This window comes from Tiliqua scincoides, chromosome 2 (genome assembly GCF_035046505.1).
Source record: "Tiliqua scincoides isolate rTilSci1 chromosome 2, rTilSci1.hap2, whole genome shotgun sequence".
NCBI lineage: Eukaryota > Metazoa > Chordata > Lepidosauria > Squamata > Scincidae > Tiliqua > Tiliqua scincoides.
The window spans coordinates 271,771,440-271,788,104 of record NC_089822.1 but is presented as its reverse complement, the minus strand read 5'-3'; the positions used below and the strand labels follow the sequence as shown (position 1 = coordinate 271,788,104).

Sequence of the window (16,665 nt, the reverse complement as noted above, 5' to 3'; positions counted from 1 at the left end):
CGGCTGGGGAGCCGCGACGCCTCTCGGCCAATGGGAAGAGGGCTCCGCGCTGACCCGCCTGTCGCCGGGTGGAGCCTCCCCGGCAGCAGCCTCGACGGGAGATGGAGCCCGGAGGGCAAAGACGGGGGGGGGCGCACGAGTGTTTCATCCGGGAGGCCTGCGGCTGGGCTGGAGGTCCCCTTTGCAATCCAGGCTGGGTCCCCTTATGGCCCATCGTAGGCCCCTTGATCTGCCCCTGGTCAGCAGCTGCGACGGGCCCAACTCAGCAGGTTCCCCCTCCTCGAACTATGTCCGTTTTGGAAAGCGAGACGTTTGAAGCTCAGAGAGGAGGACAGAGGCAGGGACGAAGATGGTGGGCTGCAGGCAGTGGTTGGAGGTTGGCCCGGAGCAGCCAAAGGAGGCCTCTTCAGCCTGGAAAAGAGGCGCCTGAGGGGGACATGATTGAGACATACAAGATTATGCAGGGGATGGACAGAGTGGATAGGGAGACGCTCTTTACACTCTCACATAACACCAGAACCAGGGGACATCCACTAAAACTGAGTGTTGGGAGAGTTAGAAAATATTTCTTTACTCAGCATGTGGTCGGTCTGTGGAACTCCTTGCCACAGGATGTGGTGACGACATTTGGCCTGGATGCCTTCAAGAGGGGATTGGACAGGTTTCTGGAGGAATGTGCAACCTCCTGATTCTAGAAACGGGCTATGTCAGATGCAGTGGAGGGCACCAGGATGCAGGTCTTGTGTACTCCCCGAGGCATTTGGTGGGCCGCTGTGAGATACAGGAAGCTGGACTAGATGGGCCTCTGGCCTGATCCAGTGGGGCTGTTCTTATGTTCTTAACTACAATTCCCAGGAAACCTTGCAGGTCTCTTGTTATCTGGTTTGCTCCCTGGGGCATTTGGTGGGCCGCTGTGAGATACAGGAAGCTGGACTAGATGGGCCTATGGCCTGATCCAGTGGGGCTCTTCTTATGTTCTTACCTCGAGACTGCATTGAGGCAGCACCAGTGCTGGAAAGTTGGATAGGACTGGTCCTGACCTAGCTACGCCACTGACGACTGTAATGTTTCCACTACATGGGGTTTCCCTTGAAGGGTGTTCAGAAGCTTCATTCAATTTTTTTGAATTGTTGCCTTCAGGTAGACCAGGGGTCTCCAAACCCCAGCCTGGGGGCCGGATGCAGCCCGCAGAGAGCCTCTATCTGGCCCGAGGCCAGCCTCTTGTCCCCTGAAAGCCTCTGGCCCACTTGGCTGAACATGAGTGGAACTGTGCTCTGGTTGTGTCTGGAGGGCGTCTGGTCTGAAGGGCCAGAGAGGTTGAATGAAGGAGCCCATTCATTCATTCATTTATTCATTCATTTATTCACTCATCTAAATTCCATCTCTGATTTATTTATATACATTTTATATTATAAATTTTTTTTCTGGCCCTCAACACCATGCCAGATATTTGATGCGGCCCTCTGGCTAAAAAGTTTGGAGACCTCTGGGGTAGACAATACAGAACTATTAGAGCAGCACCACACAATTCTTGAACAGTTTTTATCCTACAGCTATAACTACACTGAATAAGGAACTTAAAACTACCACCAAAGAGGTGACTAACAGCCCAATCCTAACCAACTTTCCAGTGCCCATGCAGTCACAATGCAGCCTTCAAGGTAAGGGAACTTACCTTCATGACTGCCCCTCCCCCACCAAACTCAGTGCATATCCCATTGGCACTGCTGCATCAGTGCTGGAAAGTTGGTTAGATTGGGCTGTAAGGGCCCAATCCTATCCAATTTTCTAGCTCGGTGTAGCCCTGTGGTAAGGGAACACATGTCGCCGTACCTTGAGGAGGCCTCAGTGACTGCCCCTGCACCACAGGATGCAGCACACACCCCACTAGCACAACTGCAGCAGCACTGGAAAATTGGAAAGGATTGGGCCCTAACAGCCCAATCCTATCCACATTTTCCTGGGAGTAAGCCCCATTGACTTTAATGAGACTTACTTCTGAGTAGACCTGAATACAGGTGACGCCGAGAGACGTGCTGGAATCCCTAGCATGTCTGCACTGCTGAAACAGAGACGCCTGCGTTGGCTCGGTCATGTCGTGAGAATGGATGATGGCCGGATCCCAAAGGATCTCCTCTATGGAGAACTCGTGCAAGGAAAGCGCCCTACAGGTAGACCACAGCTGCGATACAAGGACATCTGCAAGAGGGATCTGAAGGCCTTAGGAGTGGACCTCAACAAGTGGGAAACCCTGGCCTCAGAGCGGCCCGCTTGGAGGCAGGCTGTGCAGCATGGCCTTTCCCAGTTTGAAGAGACACTTGGCCAACAGTCTGAGGCAAAGAAGGAAGGCCCATAGCCAGGGAGACAGACCAGGGACAGACTGCACTTGCTCCAGCGTGGAAGGGATTGTCACTCCCGGATTGGCCTTTTCAGCCACACTAGATGCTGTGCCAGAACCACCATTCCAGAGTCTTTTGAGACTGAAGGCTGCCAACTGGGAGACCTGAATAGGATTGGGCTGTAAATCCGTTATCATGCTCTTGGGCAGGGGTCTCCAAACTTTTTGGCCAGAGGGCCGCATGAAATATCTGGTGCAGTGCTGAGGGCTGGAAAAAAAGTTTAAATATAAAATTTAAATAAATAAATTAGAGATGAAACTTGGATGAATGAATAAATGAATGAGTGGTCTCTCCGGCCCTCAGAACACCCTCCAGATGCAATCAGAGCACAGCTCTGGTCACGTTCAGTAGAGTGGGCCAGAGGCTTTCAGGGGACAAGAGGCTGGCTGTGGGCCAGATAGAGGCTCGCTGTGGGTCGCATCTGGCCCCCGGGCCAGGGTTTGGAGACCCCTGCTCTTGGGCAATATGGTTTGTTTAATATTTTTTTATATTATTATTATTATTATTATTAACAGTATTTATATACCGCTTTTCAACAAAAGTTCACAAAGCAGTTATGATGCATGATGTATTGTATGTGTGGATAAGTGAATGTATGGAGTGTGACTGATGTGAGTGATTGTTGTATATAGTTTTTATGTCAATGGTGCATTGAATTTCGTTGTGCATTAAGTACAGTGACAATAATCTAATCTAATCTAAAAGATGGATCTCCTGCATTTCCCCTCCCACTGAGGCAACTCCTCAAGGTGGCTAACAAGCTCTCCATTTCAAATGGATCTGATGCAGCCTCCGCCCCCCAACAACTCTCCACTCAGTGTCAGTGTCATCCGCACCCACCAGCTCCCCACTGCTGTTGGTGGCTCCTGTGGTGGGGAGAGGCCGGGGCAGAGGAGGCCAGGCTGGTGCTCTGGCGGAAGCATCTGGACACAAGTGTGATCCATCTGCCTGATTCCAGGGGAGGGAGATGATCACTGTCACCTGGAGATGCTTTGCCTAGAAATTGGGCAGGAGGAGAGGAGAGCAGCAGCCATGGGGGAAGGCAGGGAGATGGCCTTGCTAGAGTGGTGTGTCCCGTAGGGAAGGAACTTTGAGCCCCATGGAAGTTGGTCTCCTTTGGGAGAAGGGTGAGCTGCTCAGTGCAAATGAGGCAGAAATGCAGGATTTTTGTGGCACTGAGATTAGGATTAGAAACGGCATATCCTGCTCTGGGTCCTCCCAGTGCTTTCTGTAGTGAAGGGAATGAGGAGACAGGAGACCCTCTGGGAGAAGCTTCTTTCCCCGCCACTTACTTCAAAGGGGCCCCTTGACTGGGGCAGCAGCTTGTGCACCCCACCCAAAGGGGACCCCCATTCTTTCTACTGGCCCAGTCCTGGGCTGGTGAGTGAAGGAGCAGGACAAACGGCTTCTGGCAGCACACGCGGCAGGAGGGGTGAGCCTGAAGGTGGGGGGGGGGGAGCTGGCACCGTCCACATCCTTGCTGCTGCCACCCCGGGCCTGGACTTGGGGAGGTGCACTGGCAGGCGCAGTCCCAGGAGCCCCGACGGCAGCTGGAAGTGCTCGGAGACCTGCCCAACCGTGCAAGATGCAGCACAAGCCTGGGGCTGGGGCTGGGGCGGGCGCCCGCGTGCTCCGGGGCTGCAGCCCGTCCAGCGCGCCCCGTTCTGCGGGCAGCTCCCAGACGGCGCCCTCTGGCCTCGCCCGCAGCGCCCTTCCTGTACCAGCAGAGGTCCGAGTGCCGCTTCCCCGACGGGCGCGGCCCGGGCGCCTCCTTCTACGACCGGCAGGAGTACCTGCGCTTCGACAGCCGCCGCCGGAGCTTCCAGGCCGTCACCGCGCTGGGCGAGCCCGACGCCCGCGCCTTCAAACCGCGACCCGGCCGTCCTGGAGCAGTGCCGCACCGCGCTGGACCGCTTCTGCCGGAGCCCTTCGCCGCCGCCAGGAAGCGTGAGTGGGGCGGGGGCACACGGGGCCGGGAGGCTGCCCTCACTCTCCCCCGCCCCGCCCCCGCCGCAGCAGTCCGGAGGGAGAACCAGGGAAAATTCTCTCCCTCGAGGAGGGCTACGAGGAAGCCTATGCGGAGAGGCGAGAAAAGAGGCTCCGTGATTGAGACACACAACATCAGGCAGTGGCGCTCTTCACTCTCTCACACTTATTTATTTATGCAGGTATTTCTATACCGCCTTTCTTTGGTCCTCAGATTTCTCCTCAGACTTTAATCCAAGGCGGTTTGCATAGGCAGGCGGTTCTAAACATAACACCAGAACCAGGGGACAGCCACGAAAATTGAGCGTTGGGAGGGTTAGGACAGACAAAAGAAAAGATTTCTTTACTCAGCGTGTGGTTGGTCTGTGGAACTCCTTGCCACAGGAAGTACCGTAGTTACGGCATCTGGCCTGGATGCCTTTAAGAGGGGTGTTGGCATCCTTCAGTCCCAGAAGACTATGGTCTCGTGCTCTGAATGGTGGTTCTGGAACAGAGTGTCCTCTCCAGTGCACGAAGCCTGGGTAAAGTAGGATAGACTGTTTCCCGTGCAGCAGATCCCCCCTCTCCACGTCGCTGAAATGGTCCAATGGAAAGGCAGAGGCCAATATGGTTGGTTCCAGCGGCGTCGCAGGAGTTGCCAGAACGTGACTGTGTTCAGCCGTGAACTGCCTCAGGGACTCCGGCTCCGGATTTTGCCTCGAGGTTGACTCCTGAAGCCTTTTCCATACCTGGATGTAGCCACAAGGCAGTGGAGGTTTGGGATCAGAGTTTTCCTTCTCTTGGATGAGCTGCCTTCCCAGGCTGACGAGTCCCATCTACCCGGTGACTGTTTAGTCGCCTCTTATGACAAGTACAGCCAGACCGAGGGCCTGTTCTTATCCACAGCCCTCAGGGGAAATTAAGAGGGGATTGGACAAATTTCTGGAGGGTAACAAGTCACAGAAGGTATGTGGAAGCTCTTGGTTTTAGAGGCAGGCTGCCTCCAATTGCCAGATGCAGGTGAGGGCACCAGGACGAAGGTTGTGTCTGTTGTCTTGTGTGCTCCCTGAAGCATTTGGTGGGCCACTATGAGATGCAGGAAGCTGGACTAGATGGGCCTTGGGCCTGATCCAGCAGGGCTCTTCTGATGTTAAGGAGGTTCTTACCAACATGCTCAAGCACAAAGTACTTTTCAAGGAGGATGGAAGAACATCACAAGAGCCTCCTGTATCTCACAGTGGCCCACCAGATGTCAGCAGCAGCACACAAGACAGCTGCATCCTGGTGCCCAACTCTGCACCTCCCATTCAGATAGAGCCCACTTCTAGAACCAGGAGGCTGTACATACCCATCACAGCTTCTAACATGTTTTCCTTCATCAATCTGTCCAATCCCTTTTGAAAAGCATCTAGGCTGGATACCATCACCACATCCTGTGGCAAGAAGTTCCACAGACCAATGACACACTGGACACAGAAATACAGGCATGCCCCTGTATCCATGGGGGTTCCATTTCACTTAACTGAACCCACAGATACCCCCACCTCCAAGGGACCACAGATACAATCCACAGTTAAGTGAAACCACAGATACAGGATCCATAGTTATGGGGGCTGCCCTGTATTTTCTTTCTCTAACACTCCCAACACTCAATTTTAGTCAATGTCCCCTGGTTCCGTGTGAGAATTTCATGAGAGTCCGTGTGAGTGTGAGCATCCCTCTAACCCAGTGGTTCTCAAACCTTTCAGCACCAGAACACACTTTTTAAAACAACACTCTATTTGGGCCCACCTAGCTTTACCAGACTTTGAAAAAATGAGATCTAGAAAGAAATAATATTTTAATTAATTAATTTATAATAACAGGAAAGAAGACCCCTCATACGTTTATCTCCCTGTATTTAGGTCTGACCTGTATGAGGTCATGAACCACCAGCAGGTCCCAACCAACAGTTTGGGAACCAGTGCTCTAGCCACTCTACCCATTTGTTGCCCTTGAACCCACAAAGGTAGCATGAGCTTCCTTACTCAGAATGCTAGATCCCAGTTTAACACTCTGAGGGACAGTCTAGCAGAACACTGCTGGTACCAAAGCAAGGCAGCAAGGAGGTCGTTGCCTCAGATCATGCGCAAGTGTAGCTAGGTGCAGCTGGCTTTTATTCTCATTTCAAACATAAGAACATGACCCACTGGATCAGGCCATAGGCCCATCTAGTCCAGCTTCCTGTATCTCACAGCGGCCCACCAAATGCCCCGGGGAGCACTCCAGACAACAAGAGACCTGCAAGGCCTCCTGGGAATTGTAGTTAAGAACATAAGAACAGCCCCACTGGATCAGGCCATAGGCCCATCTAGTCCAGCTTCCTGTATCTCACAGCGGCCCACCAAACGCCCCAGGAGCACACCAGACAACAAGAGACCTCATCCTGGTGCCTCCCTTGCATCTGACAGCCCATTTCTAAAATGAGGAGGTTGCACATACGCATCATGGCTTGTAACCCGTAATGGATTATTCCTCCAGAAACTTGTCCAATCCCCTTTTAAAAGCATCCAGGCCAGATGCCATCACCACATCCCCTGCAAGGAGTTCCACAGACCAACCACACGCTGAGTAAAGAAATATTTTCTTCTCTCTGTCCTAACCCTCCCAACACTCAATTTGATACCCCACCTCCAAGGACCACCTCCAAGGGACCCTCCAAGTGGGGTGGTGGTGGACAGGTCGATGAAAGTGTCGACCCAATGTGCGGTGGCAGTGAAGAAGGCCAATTCTATGCTTGGGATCATTAGGAAGGGTATTGAGAACAAAACGGCTAGTATTATAATGCCGTTGTACAAATCGATGGTAAGGCCACACCTGGAGTATTGTATCCAGTTCTGGTCGCCGCATCTCAAAAAAGACATAGTGGAAATGGAAAAGGTGCAAAAGAGAGTGACTAAGATGATTACGGGGCTGGGGCACCTTCCTTATGAGGAAAGGCTACGGCGTTTGGGCCTCTTCAGCCTAGAAAAGAGACGCTTGAGGGGGACATGATTGAGACATACAAAATTATGCAGGGGATGGACAGAGTGGATAGGGAGATGCTCTTTACACTCTCACATAATACCAGAACCAGGGGACATCCACTAAAATTGAGTGTTGGGCGGGTTAGGACAGACAAAAGAAAATATTTCTTTACTCAGCGCGTGGTCGGTCTGTGGAACTCCTTGCCACAGGATGTGGTGCTGGCGTCTAGCCTAGACGCCTTTAAAAGGGGATTGGACGAGTTTCTGGAGGAAAAATCCATTATGGGGTACAAGCCATGATGTGTATGCGCAACCTCCTGATTTTAGGAATGGGTTAAGTCAGAATGCCAGATGTAGGGGAGGGCACCAGGATGAGGTCTCTTGTTATCTGGTGTGCTCCCTGGGGCATTTGGTGGGCCGCTGTGAGATACAGGAAGCTGGACTAGATGGGCCTATGGCCTGATCCAGTGGGGCTGTTCTTATGTTCTTATGAGTGGATGTCCCCTGGTTCTGGTGTTATGGTTGGTTGGTTGGCAACCTTCAGTCTCGAAAGACTATGGTATAAGCTTACAGCACCCAATATTCCCAGGTGGTCTCCCATTCAAGTACTAACCAGGCCTGACCCTGCTTAGCTTCCAAGATGTGTTATGTGAGAGTGTAAAGAGCATCTCCCTATCCACTCTGTCCATCCCCTGCATAATTTTGTATGTCTCAATCATGTCCCCCCTGAGGCACCTCTTTTCTAGGCTAAAGAGGCCCCAAAAGTTGTAGCCTTTCCTCATAAGGAAGGTGCCCCAGCCCCATAATCATCTTAGTCCGCTCTCTTTTGCACTTTTCCATTTCCACTATATCTTTTTTGAGATGCCAGTGACCAGAAATGGACACTAGACTCCAGGTGTGGCCTTACCATCGATTTGTACAACGGCATTCTAATATTAGCTGTTTTGTTCTCAATACCTTTTCTAATGATCCCAAGCATAGAATTGGCCTTCTTTACTGCCGCCGCACACGGGTCGACACTTTCATCGACTTGTCCACCACCACCCCAAGATCTCTCTCCTGATCTGTCACAGACAGCTCAGAACCCCATCAGCCCATATCTAAAGTTTTGATTTTTTTGCCCCAATGTGCATGACTTTACGCTTACTGACATTGAAACGCATCTGCCATTTTGCTGCCCATTCTGCCAGTTTGGAGAGATCCTTCTGGAGCTCCTCACAATCACTTCTGGTCTTCACCACAGAAAGAAATGAAGTAGTACCACTCAAGTTAAGGATGTCAGTGTGTATCTTCCTGTGTGATATACAGGAAGCTGGACTAGATGGGCCTCTGGCCTGATCCAGTGGTGCTGTTCTTATATTCTTAACTCAGCAAAGTCCTCCTCAGGTGTTTTTGGTCTTCTAATAATGCAGGGGCATTCAAGGACTGGCTTGCACTCTCTCCCTCGTTACTATCTAATGCAGGGGTGCTGAATAGGTGGATCGCGATCTACCGGTAGATCGCGAGGCAAAAATGAGTAGATCGCAGAGTGCCGACCCCCCACCTTCAGGTGCCTCTGGGAGGAAATGCCAGGAGTAAGGCCCATTGTACTTACTCCCAGGTAAGTGTGGCTAGGATTGCAGCTTCACAGCCTAATCCTAGGCATGTCTACTCAGGAGTAAGTCCTGTATACTCAGTGGGGCTCAAGTACACCAACATACATTGTACACATAAATGTTATATGTTATGATGGCGCGAACATTGTAAAAAAAACTCTGGTATATCTCCGGGCCTTGCTGGGTTTCAAGTAGCTCTCGAGCCAAAAAAGTGTGAAGCACCCCGATCTAATGCAATGGTTCTCAAACGTTTAGCACAGGTACCCACATTTTAGATTGAGAATCTGTTAGGACCCACTGGAAGTGATGTCGTGACTGGAGTGAAATCATCAAGCAGGAAAATTTTTAACAATCCTAGACTGCAATCCTACCCACACCCAGGAGTAAGTCCCATTGACTATCATTGTTAAAGCATATACATAGTGACTGAGAGCAAAGTCCAAAGTTCAGCTGAAATGTCTGCATGACTTCTTCTTGGCCGACGATGCAGCTGTCACTACCCACTCTGCCAAAGATCTCCAGCAGCTCATGGATCGTTTTAGCAAGGCCTGCCAAGATTTGGACTGACGATCAGCCTAAAGAAAACATAGGTCATGGTTCAGGATGTGGACTCACCTCCCTGCATTACAATCTCTGCGCATGAACTGGAGGTTGTCCATGACTTTGTGTACCTTGGCTCAACGATCTCCGACACTCTTTCTCTGATACCGAGCTAAACAAACGCATCGTAAAGCAGCTACCACGTTTTCCAGACTCACAGAGGAGTCTGGTCCAAAAAGAAGCTGACAGAACATACCCAAGATCCAGGTCTACAGAGCTTGCGTCCTGAGTACACTTCTGCACTGCAGCGAGTCATGGACTCTCCGCTCACAACAGGAGAAGAAACTGAACGATTTCCACATGCGCTGCCTCCGACGCATCCTCGGCATCACCTGGCAGGACAAAGTTCCAAACAACACAGTCCTGGAACGAGCTGAATCCCTAGCATGTATTCATTGCTGAATACATGTATTCATGGGTATGTACATTCATGCTGTATGTATGTAATTCATGGGTGAGCAAGGCCGCCAGAATAGTCCCCATCCAATGAGCGTGGAGCTCCAGAAGGCAGCCCCCCCCCCACTATAGTACAGTAGAAAGGATAAAAACAGCTGGTGAAGTGACACTTAAAAAAAGACCTGTAAAGCTAGGTGGGTCTTAGTATTGGAAAGAGTTGTCTTTTCCAGACTCCTCTTCCCTCCCTCCCCAGTGGAGACAAAAGAAGAGGGAGTGGGTTCAGATTTTATGGTTAAGATTACATGTGCATTTAGATGTGCATAAATATATGAGCATTACAAAGCACAAATCCATTTGTATGATAAGGCTGATTCCTTCCTTGGTGGAACAGGGCTGGCTTTCCCCATCTCATTTCCCCTTATTTAATTATTTGTTTTACTGTAATTATTTATAGCTCTCCTAACTAAGGAAAATGGTGCAATTTCAGTGCTTGCTGCATTCTTAGGAAAGCAGTTCTTTCTTGATGATGTCACGTCTTGCCATGACATCATTTCCAGGTTAATGACATCACTTCCGGTGGATCTGTCATTCTAAAAAGTGGGTCCTAGTGCTAAAAGGTTGAGAACCAAAGCTCTAAATAGTTGTAAGACTTACTCTTGAAGAAGCCCTGCTTGGTTCTCTCTCAGCAAAGCTAGCAATAGACTCCTTTCTGTAACCTCCTGCCTTCTTTGTTTCCCCCCCTCAGTGAAACCCCAGCGGAAGATCACCCTCACAGATGCTGACCCCCTCCTACCACCACACCCTGCTGGTTTGCACCGCGGCCAGCTTCTTCCCCCGCACAGATTAACATCACTTGGCTGCGGAACGGGCAGGAGGAGGACGAGAGCAGAGTGGTGTCCACGGAGCTGATCCGAACGGGGACTGGACCTTCCGCATCCAGTGATGCTGGAGGCGCAGCTGGAACGCGGAGACGTCTACGCCTGCCGGGTGGAGCACGGCCAGCCTCCCGGGCCCCACCAGCATCCAGTGGGGTAGGAGATCTGAGAGCCGCAGTTGCGCATTACACGTCCTGGTCATTCTTCCTCCCTCGGCCCATGGAGACAGACCCTGACCCAAGGGGGACAAGGGTGCTCTGAGCAGGGAGGGGGCTGGCTCCTGACCTGCCCCCTTTTGAGTCAAGGCTCCTTCTCTTCTGCAGAGCCGCAGTCGGACTCCGCCCGGAGCAAGATGTGACGGGGGTCGTGGGCTCCTGCTGGGCCTGGTCTTCGTGGTGCCCGGACTGGCTCTGTACCTGAAGCAGAAGAAAGGTGATCCCCCGGGTGAATTGTGTGGTGGGAGAGATGAGGGGGACCTGGCTGGGGTTCCGGGTAGCTTGGAGGCCTCCAGCCTCTTCCCTTCCTAGAGTTCCCTCTTTGTGGCTCAGGCTCGAGTGGGGGGAGGGATGGGCATAACCGGTCCAGGACTGGAGGAAAATGTAGGAGACCCAGAGTGTCTTGCTGGGGGACAAACCTGACCCCTCTCCCAAAGCCTGGCCCATTTCTAAGCTCCTGCCTTGAGAGTCAGTCATGGGCCCAGCTCCAGTCCAGTGCTGGCAAGATTCCTGAGGTGCTATCATCCGATCTGCAGCATGCGTGCTTTTTATCCAAGCTTCATTACCCGCTGAGTTGAAAACATGGTGTGCTGGTGGTAGAAGCTGCACATTATTTTTAAAGTCTCACTGAGATGCCTGCCAGCATCCGGCATAGGAATCTACCACATGAGCCCTTTAGAACCAAGAAAAGAAGGCTCTTTGGAGAGGAAGACTTGATTCTTTACACTTTCCCCAGAATGAATGTGTTCTTATTTCCAAACTTAACCCCCAGTGCAACAAACAGTGTGTTTTATTTTAGGCACAACAGTTCCATTATTCTTCATTATGGCATTTGGATCTTGCAGGCAGGGAGAAGGGGCAGAGGTTGGGCTTGAGGGGCTTCTCATGCAATCTGACGGAGTCTTCTCTCTTTTTCAGGACTGCCATCCCTCCACCCACAGGTAACTTTTTTCTCTGCTCTTCCTCAGAATGCCAGACGCAGGAAGGGCACCAGGATGCAGGTCTCTTATTGTCTTCTGTGCTCCTCGAGGCATCTGGTGGGCCACTGTGAGGGACAGGAGGCTGGGACTAGAGGGCCTTTGGCCTGATCCAGCAGGGCTCTTCTGATGTTCTTGTATTCCATATGCCCTGTCCCACCTACTCACTTCCCAGTCCTGGTTACTTGGGGGGGGGCCTTGGAGTGCCTCTTCCTCCTTTCCTGCCAGAGGCTCTGCAGAGCAGGGAGGGGGCCATGCTCAGTGTGTAGGGGAAGCCTGGCTGCCTGGGTCACCTGCTGCAATTTCACTGCCTGGGTCCTGCTGCTGCCTCTCTCACTCATGTTGTCTCCCTCCTCTTCCTCTCACAAGCTTCCAGCCTGCTGTTCTTTCTCCTCCTTCATTCTCTGCTTCCTTTTTAAATCTTTAATGTTGCTAAGAGCATTTCCACCTCTGAGAGTGTCAGGAAAACACCCTTAGTGGGGTCAGGTAAAGAGGGGCTGCCTGGGCCCTCAAGCCTGATTACACAGGCCTACAAAAATCCATTTTTTTAGTTGCCAAGAACGTTTGAATGAATTTAGGATATTTTTGGGGTGCAGAATCAAAAACTGGCATCGGTTATAATGTTCAAATGTTTTAAAGGGACCAGTTTTGTTTTGTTTCTAATCTGTGGATTTGATTGAACACGGTTCTAGGCAGCCACGGGGGATCCTAGAATGGATCTCCCATGGATAAGAAGGGCCAGCCGGTACTTTGGTAAAAAGAGAGGCCATCCTTGTGGAACTTCTGGCTGTCCAGGCACTTGTCCTCTTGGTGCCAAGTGTTGCCCCCTAAGCTTGGACCACAGGACCCTTTTGTATTCTCCGCCCCCTGTAATCATGGCTTTTCTCCCCCTCCTCTGTCTGCAGCACTCATCAGTTAACTGATTCTGCCTTCATCAGATCCCATCTGGGAAACATTTTTGTCCTGCAAATGATTCAGCTTTCCATGCTTAGAAGATGCAAACTTTGGAGGGAGGCAAGAAGACTGGAGGGGGAGAGCAGCAGCCAACTAATCTCAGCAGGGCCTCTGTGGTGGCTTCAGGCTGGGCAGGCTGTCCCTGGAGGTGTTGCAGAGCAAGGGGGCTCCATCCGCTGAGTCCTGGCCCGTTAGATTTTGCAACAAATTGTCCAGCCTTTCAAAGATTTCTGCTGCATTGTGTCAATAAAAGTATTTCTTCCCCACTGCCTTTGACTTACTTCAGCCAACTTAACTCTTATTTAAAAAGTGGCTTCCTTGCAAGTGCTGGGAAAGTGGGATTTAGAGTCTTGGTCTGCGGCGCTGTTTCTGGGGCCCTTGCTGGACTCCCATCTGTGGGCCTCCCCTTAGCTCAGTGGTTCTCTACCTTTAGGAGCTCAGAGACCACTAAGGCAAAATTTGGAGATGCCAAGGACCACATTGACCCACCCACTCCTGCACCACAAAAAAGACAATTACATTTGTAATATATGGAGATTATTTAGAATTAATGTGATGGTTGTGCTTACATTTGCTTCACTAGCTGTGAGACTTCTTGGGTCTTCTGCAAGAGGGATCTGAAGGCCTTAGGAGTGGACCTCAACAGGTGGGAAACCCTGGCCTCTGAGCGTCCCGCTTGGAGGCAGGCTGTGCAGCATGGCCGTTCCCAGTTTGAAGAAACACTTGGCCAACAGACTGAGGCCGAGGCAAAGAAGGAAGGCCCCATAGCCAGGGAGACAGACCAGGGACAGACTGCACTTGCTCCGTGTGGAAGGGATTGTCACTCCCAAATTGGCCTTTTCAGCCACACTAGATGCTGTTCCAGAACCACCTTTCAGAGCGCGATACCAGAGTCTCTCCAGACTGAAGGTTGCCAACTACCTATGCTGCTCAAAGCTAAGCACACATCATCAACTAGTGTCCAACTGATTCCAAGCCACCTGCTCTCCCCTCTGCCATTAGTCTGAGGAACCCCTTGCCACAGTCCTTTCCCACACCCTGAATTCTTTTCTACCCTCTGCACCTTCACCCTCCAACAGGCTTTGCACTCAACAGAGAGGCTGGAGACCTGACACAAGTGGGTGGCAAAGGAACAGGTGGAGCAAGAAGTGGCTCCCCACGCATCCCTCTCCCACCACCTTCATTCACTTTAAGGAATCTGGAGTTGCTTTTTTTAACCCTCAGAGTTCCTGCAGTTTCAAGTCTGGATCCTGCAACACCCAGGCAGGACTGGAGGCGCATCTTCTTCCTCCCCAATGCAGCACCTGATGCCTGCAACAGACCCTGTTCTGGCCTTCTCCAGGGCTGATCTTTAACTTCCTCCCCTCCTGGGCTGCAAGTGGTTTGATTGCGCTCGCCCCCTCCAGCTCACCCCTCCAACCCCCCAAACTGCAGAGCATGGGTGGAGAGTGGCCAGAAGCTGTGTTCCGCCACAGGGGCCTCTCAAAGGGGAAAAAAGGCCCACAAAGTGCTTCCCCCCCCTTGGAGAGGCAGCAATGGTAAACACTGTCCCTGCTGTTCTCCGTCCCTTGCTCCACCTACCCCCAGCACTTGCTCCTCCCCAAGTTTACAAGTACCTAAGCCTCCTAGTACCTCCAGGTTAAAGGTATTGAGAACAAAACGGCTATATTATAATGCTGTTGTACAAATCGATGGTAAGGCCACACCTGGAGTATTGTGTCCAGTTTCTGGTCACCGCATCTCAAAAAAGACATAGTGGAAATGGAAAAGGTGAAAAGAGAGCGACTAAGATGATTACGGGGCTGGGGCACCTTCCTTATGAGGAAAGGCTACGGCGTTGGGCCTCTTCAGCCTAGAAAAGATGCCTGAGGGGGGACATGATTGAGACATACAAAATTATGCAGGGGATGGAAAGAGTGGATAGGGAGATGCTCTTTACACTCTCACATAACACCGAACCAGGGGACATCCACTAAATTGAGTGTTGGGCGGGTTAGGACAGACAAAAGAAAATATTTCTTTACTCGGCGTGTAGTCGGTCCTGGGTTACTCGCTGCAGGGTGAGGAAAGTGGTGCCTGCCGAGGTCCAAAGAGAGCTGGTGCCTTGTGCTGGAGAGTCCTGCCCGCATCCCCAAACGCTGAACCAGCAGCAGGTGAATCCAGGGGTCTGCACTGCCCCCAAAGGCTGCCAGCACTGCAGAGGCGGGGCAGGTGCTGCCAGCCCCAGCAGCAGCTTCCCCACAGCTGAAAGCGAGTGCCGGTGCCAGCTTCCCCGGGGAAGACAGCGGCAGCCGGACCTCCCCTCCAGACCGCAACTCGCCCGGCCAGCCGGCGAGGAGGGGAGCCGGAGGAGGCCGGAAGAAGCGCTTCGCTCTGAGACCGCTGCGGGGGAGCGCGAGGGAGGCGACTGAAGCGCGCGCGGGCGGGCGGGCGGTCCGGGGGCCGCGTCCCTCGCTGGGGGCGCTCCGCCCGCCGGCCCGCCCGCCTCCAGCAGCCGAGCGGGGGGACCAGACGCCCTCCGGCCCTCCCACTCGGGCTCCGCCGGGCAGTCGGAAGGCGGCTCCGGGCCCTCCCCAGCCGCGTCCCGGAGGCGCTGCGCCTTCGCTCGCAGGGCCACGAGGGCCTCGCGGCTTCGGCTCTGCGGCTGGAGGCGGAGCCAGCGGGCGGGCGGGCCGCCGGCCCCTCCCTCGGGAGCAGCGCGGCCGCGAAGGGCTCCGCGCCTCGCGCAGTGCAGGAGCTTCCCCGCGGCGCGCCTGCCGGGGAGGGAGCGCCGCCAGCGCTGTCCGTGGGGGCGGGGCGGCAAGGCACATCCGGGGCGGGGCTGGCGGGCGGGGCGCGCTTCCGGCCCGGCGTGCGCCAGGGGGCGGGGCGGGCCTGTCCGGGGCGCGATGGCGGCGGAGGCGGCGCAGAAGCGGCTGCAGGCCGAGCTGGAGAGTACCAGCAGCTGCAGAAAGGTCGGGCGGGCGGGCGGCGGCCCAGGGAGGCCGCGGGGCCGGGAGGAGACTCGCGTCCCTGGGCGTGGCGGGAGGGCCGGGCCGGGCCGGGCCGGGGGGGGAGGCGCCCCGGGAGCGACCAGCAACCGACCGCTCTCCCCCTCCCCGCCCCGCAGACCTGAGCAGGAGCGCGACGGCCCGGCAGAAGCTGGAGGCGCAGCTCACCGAGAACAACATCGTGCAGGAGGTGGGTGCCGCCCCGCCCCCCCCCCGCCTCCCCTCACCGGCCCCCCCCGCCAAATCTCTCCCCCCAATATATAAGAACAGCCCCACTGGATCAGGCATAGGCCCACCTAGTCCAGCTGCCTGTATCTCACAGCGGCCCACCAAATGCCCCAGGGAGCACACCAGATAACAAGAGACCTGCAAGGCTTCCTGGGATTGTAGTTAAGAACATAAGAACAGCCCCACTGGATCAGCCAGAGGCCCATCTAGTCCAGCTTCCTGTATCTCACAGCGGCCCACCAAATGCCCCAGGGAGCACACCAGGTAACAAGAGACCGCAAGGCCTCCTGGGGAATTGTAGTTAAGAACATAGAAACAGCCCCACTGGATCAGGCCATAGGCCCATCTAGTCCAGCTTCCTGTATCTCACAGCGGCCCACCAAATGCCCCAGGGAGCACACCAGATAACAAGAGACCTGCAAGGCCTCCTGGGAATTGTAGTTAAGAACATAAGAACAGCCCCACA

At 53.4% G+C, this 16,665-nt stretch overlaps 1 protein-coding gene across 1 annotated transcript in view; it reads left to right on the top strand.

Moving 5' to 3' along the window:
- The first annotated feature begins 15,869 nt into the window (after positions 1-15,869).
- Positions 15,870-16,665, top strand: part of PFDN6 (prefoldin subunit 6) — a 1,370-nt gene continuing 574 nt past the window's right edge. The window contains 3 exon segments of the mRNA XM_066613219.1: positions 15,870-15,912; positions 15,915-15,935; positions 16,091-16,255. Coding sequence (XP_066469316.1) covers positions 15,870-15,912; positions 15,915-15,935; positions 16,091-16,255 — 229 coding nt within the window.